Source organism: Pleurodeles waltl, chromosome 11, assembly GCF_031143425.1.
Source record: "Pleurodeles waltl isolate 20211129_DDA chromosome 11, aPleWal1.hap1.20221129, whole genome shotgun sequence".
Lineage (NCBI taxonomy): Eukaryota > Metazoa > Chordata > Amphibia > Caudata > Salamandridae > Pleurodeles > Pleurodeles waltl.
Window position 1 is genome coordinate 954,666,677 of NC_090450.1, and position 13,795 is coordinate 954,680,471.

At 46.3% G+C, this 13,795-nt stretch overlaps 1 protein-coding gene across 1 annotated transcript in view; it reads right to left on the reverse strand.

The window, feature by feature from the left end:
- Positions 1–13,795, reverse strand: part of LOC138266411 (solute carrier family 2, facilitated glucose transporter member 11-like) — a 137,794-nt gene that overhangs the window by 43,426 nt on the left and 80,573 nt on the right. Inside the window, exons 3-5 of the mRNA XM_069215180.1 lie at positions 13,342–13,502; positions 13,048–13,172; positions 11,049–11,178 (exon numbers count right to left, since the gene is read on the reverse strand). Of these exons, the coding sequence (XP_069071281.1) occupies positions 11,049–11,178; positions 13,048–13,172; positions 13,342–13,502 (416 nt within the window). The remainder of the gene's footprint in view (positions 1–11,048; positions 11,179–13,047; positions 13,173–13,341; positions 13,503–13,795) is intronic.

The window sequence follows — 13,795 nt, forward strand, 5'->3', positions numbered from 1 at the left end:
GCGAGTTCTCCCGGGTGGCAAACAGATCTATCCGAGGAAACCCCCACATCTGGAAGATTATCCGGACTTGATCTGGATGGAGACGCCACTCGTGATCGGCCGAGAAATGGCGACTGAGACTGTCCGCACGTACGTTCAAGACTCCGGCCAGATGATTTGCTACCAAGCAAATCTGATGGTCCTTTGCCCAGGACCACATCGCAGTAGTGTTGTCCGTCAGGACCTGAACTGACTGACCGCGAAGGGATCGGAGGAAGGCCTTGAGAGCCAGACGTACAGCCCGTAACTCCAACAGATTGATATGAAACACCTATTCCACTGGAGACCAAAGCCCCTTGATCTCCAGGTCCCCCAGATGAGCTCCCCAGATGAGCTCCCCATCCTAGAGTGGAAGCATCCGTTATTACTGTGGCCACAGGCAGAGCTTGCGAGAACGGCCTTCCTCGGGAAAGATTGCCGTCCGCAATCCACCATTTCAAATCCATGGCAGCATCTCTGGAGATTCTCATCGAGCCTTCGAGATCCCCTTTGTGTTGAGACCACTGCCTTCGGAGGCACCACTGAAGAGCCCTCATGTGCCAGCGAGCATGCGTGACCAACAGTGGGTAAGAAGCAAACAGACCAAGCAGATGTAGGACCTTGAGGACTGGAATGACCGCTCCACTTTGAAACATTGGAACCAACGCCTGAATGTCCTGAACCCGCTGAGGCGGAGGAAAGGCTTGATTCAATGTTGTGTCCAGTACTGCCCCTATGAACAGGAGGCACTGAGAGGGCTCTAGGTGAGATTTGGGCACGTTCACCGAAAAGCCCAGGTCGAACAACAACTGGGTTGTGGACTGTAGGTGATGCAACACGAGCTCCGGAGACCTGGCTTTGATCAACCAGTCATCTAGATAAGGAAATACTGCTATCCCCTTCCGTCTGAGCTCTGCCGCAACCACCGACATCACCTTCGTGAAGACTTGAGGTGCTGAAGTAAGACCAAACGGGAGAACCGCAAACTGATAGTGCTGCGACCCCACCACAAACCGGAGATACTTCCTGTGCGACTTGAGTATCGGGATATGAAAGTAAGCATCCTGCAAGCCGACAGACACCATCCAATCTCCATTGTTCAGCGACAAAAGCACCTGAGCTAGGGTCAGCATCTTGAACTTTTCCTGTTTGAGGAACCAATTCAAGATCCTTAGGTCCAGGATTGGACTCAACCGACCATCCTTCTTGGGAATCAGGAAGTATCTCGAGTAACAACCTTGACCCCTTTCCTGCTCTGGGACCAACTCCACCGCGCCCTTTGAAAGGAGGGCTTGAACCTCCTGTTCTAACAACAGGAGGTGTTCTTCTGAACAATAAGATGGGCGGGGCAGGATGGGGGGGCAGAAACTCCCGAAAGGGAAGGGTGTAGCCTTTTCTCACAATGCTGGTAACCCAGGAGTCTGAAGTTATGACCTCCTACTTGTGGAGAAAAATCAGTAACCTCCCCCCTACAGGAGTGGAGTGAGTGGGAATTGGTGGAAGCCTAAGGCTGCTTCCCCTGCTGCACCCCTCCAGAGGAAGAGGAAGAGGCAGAGTGCTGCTGAGAGGCTCCCCTGGTACGGACCCTACCCCTCCCTCTAAAAGATATATAGGAGAGAGCAGAGGTAGGCTGCTGGAATTTCCCTCGAAAGGAGGAGGAGGAGGAGCCACAACCAAATCCTCGAAACCTCCTAAAAAATCTGGAGGAGGCAGAAGAAGTGGCTTGCAAGCTCAGCGACTTGGCCGTGGCCCTGCTCTCCTTGAACTTCTCTAAGGCCGAATCCGCCTTGGCACCAAAGAGCTTGTCCCCATCAAAAGAGAGGTCCAGTAGGGTCGACTGCACATCCGAGGAAAATCCTGAGTTACGAAGCCAAGCCTGCCTCCTCGTAACTACAGCAGTGCCCATTGCCCTAGCAACCGAGTCAGTTGTATCCAACCCAGATTGGATAACCTGAGTTGCAGCTGCCTGAGCGTCCGATACCAGATTTAATAGCCCCTGAGGGACCTCCGTATGCGTTGATGCAATTTCGTCCATCAGAGAATAAATGTACCTTCCTAAAATACATGTAGCATTGGTGGACTTCAATGCCATGCGACATAAAGAGAACATCTTTTTGGATGCCATGTCCATCTTCTTGGAGTCTCTATCCGAGGGCACAGATGGAAAAGAGCCAGGAGCAGACCTTGCCGAGCAGGAAGCCTGGACCACCAAGCTTTCAGGTGATGGATGTCTGGTAAGAAAACCAGGGTCAGCCGGTGCAGCCCAATACCTCCTAGCCACAGATCTATTGACAGCTGAAGAAGATACCGGCTTCTTCCAGACTTCCAAAACAGGGTCCAGCAGCGCCTCATTGAACGGCAAAAGTGGTTCTGCCGATGTAGATGCCGGGTGCATCACCTCTGTCAACAAATTCTGCTTGGCTTCAGTCACCGGCAAAGGAAGATCCAAGAAGCTAGCTGCTTTCCTGATAACAGAATGAAAAGTGGCCGCCTCTTCTGTATACTCCCCAGGAGATGACAAGTCCCACTCGGGGGAAGTATCTAGCCCACTAGCAGTGTCCAGCCCATGGAGACCCTCACGAGAGTCCTCAATCTCTCCTTCCTCCAGGTTTTGTCTCTGGTACTCCTGCTCTTCAAGGAGGCGGAGAGCAAGCCTCCTCGAGTGCAGCCTCTCCTCTATCCTCGGTGTTGACATGGCGTCAGCGGATGTCGAAGAACGACGCTGATCCTCGGATCGTCCGACGCCGGGTCTACAGCTGCCATAGGTCCCTTTGGCGCCGAGCGAGGAGTCGGATGGAGAGAAGACTGCTTCGGAGTCGTAGGAGGTCTAGACGGCGCCACTGGTTGAAACATCGAAGCCGCCGGAGCCGAAGCTGTCGGAGCCGAAGTCTCAGGAGCCACCGGAGCCGATACCGACGCCGAGCCCACGTTCCCCAGGGGGAGAAAGGGCATAAAGGGTGCCGGTCGAAGCGGAGCCGGAGCACCCATGTTGAAGGCCAAAGGGCCCAAAGGACCAGCCGGTCCACCACCTGGAGCCATCTGCTGGAAGATGGAAAACATTGCATTTAAAAATGCGGTACTATCAGCTCCAGGGGCCGGGAAAGCCGGGTACTGGGATGCCTGGTTCGAAAGCGATACTGACGCCGGTCTCGACGTCTGCAACGACGGAGAAAACATTTGAGGCTGCGGAACCTCAAACACTGAAGGTGGTGGGCCCGATGACCCGGGCAAAGTCGGTGAGGCTGGAGAAGGCAACGGCGTCGACGGATGGGGAGTGACAGTGGGACTGACCTCCCAAGTCTTCCGACGTCGAGTTGATGGTGACCTCGACCAAGACCTCTCTCTTTACTCGACCGGCGCCGTGATTCGCGACGACGCCGGGAGTCACGATGACGCCGATGAGACTTCGGTGACGAGGATTTTCGATGAAGTCTCCTTTCCTTCCTTTTCGACTTCGCCAGAAAAAGCTTGGCCTCGCGCTCTTTCAGGGCCTTAGGATTCATATGTTGACAAGAATCACACTTGTCAACATCATGATCGGAACTAAGACACCACAAACAGTCAGAATGTGGGTCCGTTACCGACATTGTGCCCCCACACTCACGGCAGGGCTTGAATCCTGACTTTCTTTGCGACACTGTAATCTCAAAGAAAAAATAGATCCAAAAAACACACTGTAACTGTCGAACAGCAACAGTAGCTCCCTCGAAGATAACCGTTTCGAATGGCACGGAAAAAAGGGAACTGACGTCGGCGAGGACCTCTTATTGCCTGTATGACGTCAGACGGCGTCGCGTGGGCAACTGTGACGTCCTCGTCGACGTGCAGAAGCTAGGAAGAAGATTTCCGTCGAATGCTGGCGCAATGGGAGTATTCATTAGGTGAGGAATCCACAGGTAGTTGTATCCATCAGAAGTAAAGAACTTACAAGTCTCAGTTCCTGGGCATAGGCAGCCCACCGTTGGGGGTTCAAGGCACCCCCAAAGTTACCACACCAGCAGCTCAGGGCCGGTGAGGTGCAGAGGTCAAAGAGGTGCCCAAACACACATAGGCGTTTATGAAGAACAGGGGTGCTCCGGTTCCAGTCTGCCTACAGGTAAGTACCTGCGTCTTCAGAGGGCAGGCCAGGGGGGTTTTGTAGAGCGCTGGGGGGGGGACACAAGTAGGCACACAAAACACACCCTCAGCGGCAAAGGGGCGGATGGGTGCAGTGTTCAAAGCAGGCGTTGTGTTTTGTATAGGATTCAATGGAGGGACCCGGGGGTCACTCTAGCGGTGCAGGCAGCGCACGGGGGCTTCTCGGGCCAGCCACCAACTGGGCTAGGCAGAGGGTCGCCTGGGGGTCACTCCTGCACTGAGGTTCGGTTCCTTCTGGTCCTGGGGGCTGCAAGTGCAGTGCTTGGTTCAGGCATCGGGTTCCTTGTTACAGGCAGTCGTGGTTAGGGGGAGGCTCTGGATTCCCTCTGCATGCAATGCTGTGGGAGCCCAGGGGGTTTGTCTTGGGCTACTCACGAGGTCGCAGACGCCTGGGAGTCCTCACTGTGGTTTTGCTTCTCTGGAGCTCGAGCCGGGGGCGTCGGGTGCAGAGGGTGAAGTCTCACGCTTCCGGCGGGAAGAGGGAAGTCTTTAGAAGTTGCAAGAAAGTGGCAAAGTTGTTGCTTGTTGTTGAGCAGAGCCGCTGCTCACAGGAGTTTCTTGGTCCTTAGGTTTAGGGCAGTCCCCTGAGGCTTCAGAGGTCGCTGGTCCCTGTTGGATGCGTCGCTGTTGCAGTTTTTCAAGTCAGGAGACAGGCGGGTAGGGCTGGGGCCAAAGCAGTTGTCATCTTCCGTCGTCTCTGCAGGCCTTTCAGGTCGGCAGTCCTTCTTCTTGTTTCAGGTTGCAGGAATCTGATTTCCTGGGTTCTTGGGAGCCCCTAAATACTAAATTTAGTGGGTGTTTAGGTCTGGGAGGCAGTGGCCAATGGCTACATCCTCTTTGTGCCTCCTCCCTGAGGGGAGGGGGGGCACATCCCTAATCCTATTGGGGTACTCCTCCAAACTTAAGATGGAGGATTTCTAAAGGCAGGGGTAACCTGAGCTCAGGGCACTTTAGGGGCTGTCCTTACTGGTGGGAGCCTTTGAGGCTCACCGCCAGGTGTTACACTTCCTGCAGGGGGAGGTGAGAAGCACCTCCACCCAGTACAGGCTTTGTTCCTGGCCACAGAGTGACAAAGTCACTCTCCCCATGTGGCCAGCAACTCGTCTGGTTGTGGCAGGCTGGCAGAAACTGGTCAGCCCCACACTAGAACTCTGATTGGTATTCAGGGGGCATCTCTAAGATGCCCTTTGGGTGCATTTTACAATTGATTCCACACTGGCTTAAGTGTGCATTTATTGTGCTGAGAAGTTTGATACCAAACTTCCCCGGTTTCAATGTAGCCATTATGGAACTGTGGAGTTCGTGTTTGACAAACTCCCAGACCATATACTCTTACGGCTACCCTGCACTTACAATGTCTAAGGTTTTGCTTAGACACTGTAGGGGCATAGTGCTCATGCACCTAAGCCCTCACCTGTGGTATAGTGCACCCTGCCTCAGGGCTGCAAGGCCTGCTAGAGGGGTGACGTACCTATGCCATAGGCAGTGTAAGGTTGGCATGGCACTCTGAGGGGAGTGCCATGTCGACTTAGTCATTTTCTCCCCACCAGCACACACAAGCTGTGAGGCAGTGTGCATGTGCTGAGTGAGGGGTACCCAGAGTGGCATAAGACATGCTGCAGCCCTTAGAGACCTTCCCTGGCATCAGGGCCATTGGTACCAGGGTTATCATTTACAAGGGGCTTATCTGAGTGCCAGGGCTGTGCCAATTGTGGAAGCAAAGGTACAGTTTAGGGAAAGAACACTGATACTGGGGCCTGGTTAGCAGGGTCCCAGCACAAATCATAACTTGGCATCAGCAAAAGGCAAAAGGTCAGGGGGTAACCATGCCAAGGAGGCATTTCCTTACACTCCAAATCTACAACTCATGACAAAAGGCGCTGCAGAAGTCACAGTAAAGACAGAACTAAGGCCAGATTTTTATTTGGGCGAAGAAGGTCACTCCTTCAATTCTTAGAGGTAGTTCTAAACCTGGAGTAGATTCCACCTGTGGAATTGTACTCACCATAGGGATAGTATGGCAGATGCAAATATACCTGTTGTTTTAGAAACTGATGAAATCCCACACAAGGATTCCCTCCAGATTTACCTCTACCTCCAGAAACACTGGCTGTTCCGTTACCAGCGGGCTATAAGAGACACCCTAATATCCCATCATACTCCATCCTTAGTGCATACTGCACACTGTATCATTTCACTAGCCACATTTTCAAAGTTCTGGCATTTCTTTGCGTTTCCATATATGTATCTAACCATTAGCTAAGTTGAATGACACTGTGTTAGAAGATGAAGAGATACTGAAAAGATGACCATTAATTACTAGCCTGTCATACAAACCATGTAGTGTTGAAAAGCAACATAACAGTAAGAGGGTAAAGAATGGCAAAATAAATTTAGATTTGCTGTGGCAAAATACCCATAGCTCTCTGGTGAGGGTGAGTAAAGGCCAAACCAAAGTTCACTTTAAAGTATTCTTGTCCTACAACTGTGTAGGTATGGCCAACCTCAAGACAGGGCCTGATGTAGATTAGCAGAGGCGGTTACTCTAAAACAAACATGATTCCATTTTAGCTCATGGAGATGGGATATCCGTCACATTGGTGACGCAGTAACCCATCCTCCAAACTTTAAATCAGGCCCTAAGGGCCCAATTTAGCATTGGGCATCCATGGTCCTTTGTCACAAATATGACAAAAGTACCCTGTTTGCCACACCCGTTGTCCCATGCTCAATTCTGAGCCGCAGGAACCATCAGTTTTGCCAAGGTGGAGTCGGTGCAGTAAGAATAAAGTTAGCAGACCACCCAGCCTATTTAAAGCAGGTAGCTTGCTGACTTTCTTTCTCTGTCTGTCACTGTCAGGAAACATTTGGTGATCGGGGACTCCAACTTTCAGAGCTTGTTTGGTGGAAAGCCAGTATAACCAATGATGGCCTTCCCTCAAAGTTGTTGTACCTTCAGAGGAACTTACAGGACGAAGGTTCCTCTGAAGGTACAGATGTCACTGCCGGGCCAGCATTGATCTTTATAGCTGGCAAGCAGTAGTCCATTACAGTGGCAGATGTAATAGCCTCTGCCACTCTGAATGGTAGACTACCAGCTGCTATAAATCGGCCCTTAGTCTGAGGGAAGTGCTCAGCAGGTATCAATAAATAAAATAAGTAACACACTCAAGCGAAGAAAGGATGATAAGTTCTAAATAAACTCATAAAAATTAATAAAAAATTTATTTCCTGACTATTCCAAAAAATGTCAACAAAATTGATAATGAAAAATAAGTTTAACCATTTCAACGTAAATCAACAAGATCACCCTGGAAGTCTACGGAAATTGGAACTAAGGAATGGTAAAAGTATAATTCTAGAAACAAAACTGAATATCTTGTTGGTCTTTTGAGGGGGTCTTGGGCCTCAGCTAAGCTCACTGCAAGTGCTGGAATAGGGTTTTGAGTTTGGGTCTTTTGTTAGCTTCAGACTTTGACACTAGAAAGGGCTACATCCTATGAGGAATCCATGAAGTTGGAAACACTGTATGTGTCTCTGCTGCTACCGTTTGAACACATAGTATGACTAAGAACCTCATTTAGACTTTGGCAGATGGATTTAAATCTGTAGCGATGGCAGAGGACAATACCGGCTGCCATCCCAAGTGACCTCCCCCCACCAAATTTAGAATTGTCCACCAGTCCCGCACACAATTTTCAACATTGACAGGAACAACTGTCATAGAGATTCCTGTCAACGTAGAAACAGTTTGACCATCACAAATTATGGCCAGCCTTCAAAATTTTCCAAAAACAAAAGCAGGAGTTTACATTTGAAAAACAAAAACTAATGGCTCCCACAGTCTGGGAGTTTTGTCCAAGGGAGTGGAAGGTTGGGGGAAATAATATTTTTGTCCTGTCCCTTACGGCCAGGTTTTTCCTGGCAATAATGGAAAGGTAAAATAAACATTTACACAGCCTACGCTAAAAAAGCTCAGGCTGTGTTAAGTCCTTAATATGGCAGCCTGCAAGAATCAGGCAATTGGAGGAAGTATTCTGTCAACTGGACCAATGGAGGTATTATCAACAGAATACTTACAGTCTACCTGACTCTAAATGAGGCGGACTTACCGTCTGTTTGATGGATAGGGTACCCCTGTTGTGTTTGAGATGGAGTACATTTTTGGCTAAACTCTAAATCAGACCCTCAATCTCAAGTTAAATATGTACTTTAAGTCAAAATCTAAATCTCATTTGTCCACGTGCACTCATGAGTCAGCTGAACTTTGGGGAGAAAAAAGTATGAAGTGTTGGCTATAAACAGATTCATGCAGGATATGTATAAACTGTAAAGCTATTTTAGACATCTCACCAGTTAGGGGCAGATGTTGTGCTCACAAATTATTTATGTTTTGTTTCAAGTTGTTCATTGTTAATCAGATTGCAACTCATGGTGTTAGAGGATCTCAAATACTTCCCAAAAGAGAGGGGCTCTATGGGTTTGAAAAGTTTTTTTTTTATTTTTAAACTAATTTTTACCAGGTTTGCTAACTTTTTCTTTTTGGTTGTTTCCTTTGTAGAGAAAAGTTAGGATTATATTATTGCTGCACATATGTTTTACTCATTTGTATTTGTTTCATTGTGAATTTCATTAATTTGCCAACATTCTAACAATGTGGGGGTCATCATATATACAAAAAGTATGCTTCTGTGGTAGAGAAATCCGGCAAAAACTCTTTAGCAAGAAGATTGTCCAGCAAAGAAATGTTTTATAAAACACAAAAACTGTAGTGGGAATCTTGACCTGAGGGGTGAGTTGTGTAAAGTACACAAATCTGGAAACTTCTTAAGGGCAAAAGCTGTGAATGTTGCAGCAGAATTTGAATTTTACACACGTCTCGTTACCAACACTTTGTGTCTTGGCTTCCACACTGAATACAAGGGAAACACCTACCCAATACACACCTATTTTTTGCTTGTGTCTATATACATTTTTGTATGGGCCAAAGAGGCACTGCCTTATTTTAGACTGCAGTGTAATTGATTCTAGAGTAAGATCATTACATCCTTGTTTGGTGTGGCTTTAAGAAAAGGTGTGTGCTCTAAGTAACTGCTGTGTTCTCATTACAGCAGATTAGGTCTCAGTGGCATCTTCCAGAGGTGCCATTAAACGAGGACATCCTCAAATTACTTCCAGGGCAATGCTCGAAAAAGAGTAAAATAATTTTTAAAATGGTCCAGGGTAAAGTTATATGACCGAGAACTACAGTTAGTTCTCTCTGGGAAGCAATCAATGAGGCACCGGAAATTTGAAAACAACATTGATCCACAAAAAAAAACAAAAAAAACCAGGCAAAATTAATGAAATACTGAACTATAGACTATTGAATCATAATGATCTAAACTGGAATGCCTAAAGGGTGGAAATATGAGAATTCAGGGGTTGAGAACCTTCTTACATGAGATATGGCGCTAAGATTCTAAATTTCAAGAGCTTGGATATAAAATAAGCACTTCAAACAAGATTGCAAAGACTCATTCTAATTGCTAGAAATGCAGGGGCTGTATTAAATAAATTTGTGGTTGACCAGCGCTAAATCATTGACACATGAAAGGGACCATTCAAAAAAGCTTCCAACTTCAGAAAATATGAAAGCAACTTTTAAAGCCAAATACCAATCAGACAGTGCCGTGGCTGCCTTCTTCCTTCAAACACTGGCGTAGTCAATGCATTTTATGTCTCATGAACCCATGTGCAGATTAGCAAAGCATAAAACCCAAACCATTAGGAACGGAGGACACTAGATGTAGGCTAAGCGTAGGCTTCCCTTTTCATTATCATCTTATTTCTGCTGGGCAACACCAATGGCAAGATTTTGGAGAGCATAGAAAATGTATGCAAAGCTACATCTTGGTGCTCCTATGAATGTCCTCATTCTTTTTGGAAAACATATTTCTCTACCTCTGCAGATCCTTTACATTTATTGCACCAACCGAGGCTCAACAGAACAGATATTCTGTACAACTGATTCTTCACTTGATCACAGAATTTCCTATTATTAAAAGATTTAGGGGCCAATTTATTTAATGGCAGATGGTCCGTTGTTCCATCAGGTGAAGGGACTGCCAACCAAATTTATAAATGGCTGACAAGCTCGCGACCATTTATAAAGCATTAGCAGGAACTGCCATCACGGTGCTTCCTGTCAATGCATATTGCTGCTTGGTGCACAGTAGCATCAGCATGACGCAACCCTGCACCAAAGTTTGTTTTTTTAATTTTGAAAAAGAAAATCCCTTTTGGGGATTTTCTTTTTCAAAATTGAAAAAAACAATTCTCCCGTTACCATGGGAGTTATCTTCCATGGCAAGGGGAGCACTATTTGCATTTTACTGTCCCTAATTGCCAGGGTTTGCCTGGTGGTGACAGAGAGTAAAAAAGATGGCTATATGTCTGCCCATCCTGATTGGGTGGGCAGACATGTAGTCATTTCTCCTGTGGCACATGCTCCCTCGAGCCGTTAGAGAGGTTTGGCAATAGTGGTGTTGTGTAGTCTCTGCCATAACAAAATCTATGGTCTGCCCACAACCAAATCGGATGGGTGGACTATTATGTTGGTGGTATGTATACTCCATTGCCATTGTGATGGAATATACACACTGTCAGCATATAAATCGGCCCATAAATCGTTTAGTGATACATCTTGGTCTTTTGTTGTGCAATTACAGATAATAATAACTCAGATTAGATTTTCCTTCATAACTTTTTTAAGTAATCTTAGCTCTTATGTCTTTCTTGAAAAGGAAAGCATGGAAGCTGGGAACAAAAAGTAAGAGATAAATGAGATGGGTCACAGAAATCTGCGCTTATTCCTTCACATCCCATGCATTTTGTTTCTAGACATGTTTCACCTGAGTCCTACCACCTGTCCTAGGACCAGCCCAAATGCGGTGAAGATGGCAGAGGTCAGTGTTACTGCTCCTCGAAATTTCTTTGGCGCGCTTTCCCCGAGATACATTGGCTGGATGTTCATGCTCACACCTGGCCAAAAACAGAGACAGAAGCCAGCTGTTAGCATTCTCACTTAAGAAAAGGCAGTGAAATATACATGTTTACATGAATTTCAATCAATATTTATGGTTACAAAATGCAACTGTACTGCATTATATTATTAACACCGCACCAGAATCTCATTGTTTGGATTAACAAATACACTGGGAGTCAAAAGACTACCTTTCCCTTCCAAGGTTATTTTCTCTTTCCAATTGTGCTTTTTCACTAAAGCCCATCTTGTTCTGCATAGATTCTGCCCGCTTATTGCTCTTCAAGGCCTCATCCTCACTGTGCATCACAAAGAACTCTACCTTTAAGCGCTTCCAGAACTCCATATTGACACACCTGAACACTTTCCAGAAAACACTGAACAATTAAGAACTGCTGTACATTGTGCACAAGCGCAATGCTCTAGGTGTCCAAAGAGCATCATGAATCTCTTGATTTCTCACTCTTCCGTCTCCAAAACATAATCACAACCATGGGTTAATGTTTGTCCTCTGTTCCTTTCTGATGTATGCCATTCTTTCTCCTTTTTAACAAGAATTCCCCAATCTTAGTAAAAGCTTCCTGTTGTGAGCATTCACGTAAAACTCCCGTCGTACCAAGATCTCTACAACCATGTTTCAGAGTAAAGAGAGGTTCAGTTCCGGCTACTTACTGTACATATACAAACTCTGAACTGTTATATAGAGATGTGTGCAAAACATTTGCGCCATTTGCGTACAGTCGATAAATGTAGGTGATGCAATGCCCAAACTCACTTGTGATGCGTATCTCTCAAAACAGAATCCTTGGCTCCACTTTGCACTTGTGTGGGTCTAAGATGAAAAACGAGGCTACTGTGCTCGTTTTAATCACGCTACCACTTTCTCTGATGCCTCTGATTATATTTCTGTCCACCCAGATGCCTTTCAAATAAAAGGCCTTTTCCTGAATGTTAATACCTCAGTCCTTTTTGTATAACTTGTGAGGCCTCCCACTATTCACTTCCAGTTGAAGCGCATTAGCAAGCTTTCCACTTATCCTCACTCAACCCTGATACAGCATTTCTAGGTAAAGCATTAAGGGTGACATCAAACGTGTTACTGCCACTTCTCTGGTTCACTACAACACAAACTAGAGACCCAGTATCTTCTAAAAACACAGCAGCAATGAAATTTCATGTAGTCATTCTGTAAGAGCAACTTTATGGCCTTCTAGTTCTGTCAAGCAAGGTCCAGTTGGTTGATAGGATAAAGCTCACACCCCAGACTGAGAAGTAAGAGCAACTATGTTGAAGATAGGATAACGAGCTGGCTTAAGATCACAGGCCAATAGCTTCCAATTGTGGGCTTTTGCCTAATAAAGCAATGCTTTCTGGAAGCTAGAATCCTGGTGTAGTTCTTTTGAACGAGCTGGACTACAAGTATAAGATTGTACATGTAAAGCTCAAGGATGAAACACAGTGCCTCCATCGATAGGTACTCATCTTTTAACATGGCTAAAGATGAATACACCTTCGAACCCTATGGAAACCTCCTTTCTAACTTTATTTTGAAATACACCATACAGGTAAGAAACAATGATAACAATGTTCAATTCATTGACACCTCATATGTAACACACACAGTTCCTTCTTCTGTGCTATATATCACGATTCCTCTTTATACACTATGGCGTCAATCTACAAAAGGTTGAAGTGACAACTTCTCTAGCCAAATGGACAAGATACAAAAGGCGTAGGATACACTGTAGCTGGGCCCTGCTTTACAGTATTGTTCAGGCTCTGTCTCAATATACAGCTTCAGAGACTCCGCTAAGGCGTGAAATCAAGACCCAGCTCCAAGACAACAAAGACCACCAAACCATACGCACCAGAATTGATTCCAGCAAAGATCCTTCCCAGCACGATCATCTCAAAAGACTTGGCAAGTTGGCTGAACCCACAGAGTGCCGCAGCGACAATCACAAACAGGTTGTTGAAAAGAAGCGAATTTTTCCTTGAAGAGCAAAAATAGAAAATGGATAAAGGAAAGACTGTGCCTAACCTTGTAGTTTTCACAAGTCAATGACTGACATACTTAGAGATGTTAATGTCTGAGATTCACACATTAATCAAGCATACTGATGCACCTTGTGTCCCTCATAAGGCGGTCAGCATGGCCTTACCTTCCCAGTCGAATAGCCATGGGTCCGGCCAGCAGAGCCCCTAGGAAGCCGCCGAGAGGGTACACAGATACAATGATCGTCCAAATAAGAGTAATGATGTATCTTTCCAGGACATTACCCGTGCGATCCAACCATGTTTGATTCACAAAGTTCTGAATGTGCTGAAAGAGAGGAACATTATACTCAGTACTAAGCATGCAAGAGCAATCTACTGCTTGAAATACAACATCCTCAATATCACTATATGGCCAATAAAAAACAAGAGCTAAGAAAACACTCATTGTGTGAAACTCGTGTCTTAGAGCTTTTAGGTCCATGTTATATGCAGGCCGGAAATACAGTGCAGTAGTTCTGCTAATGTTGCGGTTGGTCCCAGGGTCATATTACTGCATTCTTTTTTCCTGCTAGGAATGAGAGATAATGTGGAGTCTGAGTTAGCACATCTGATTTATGC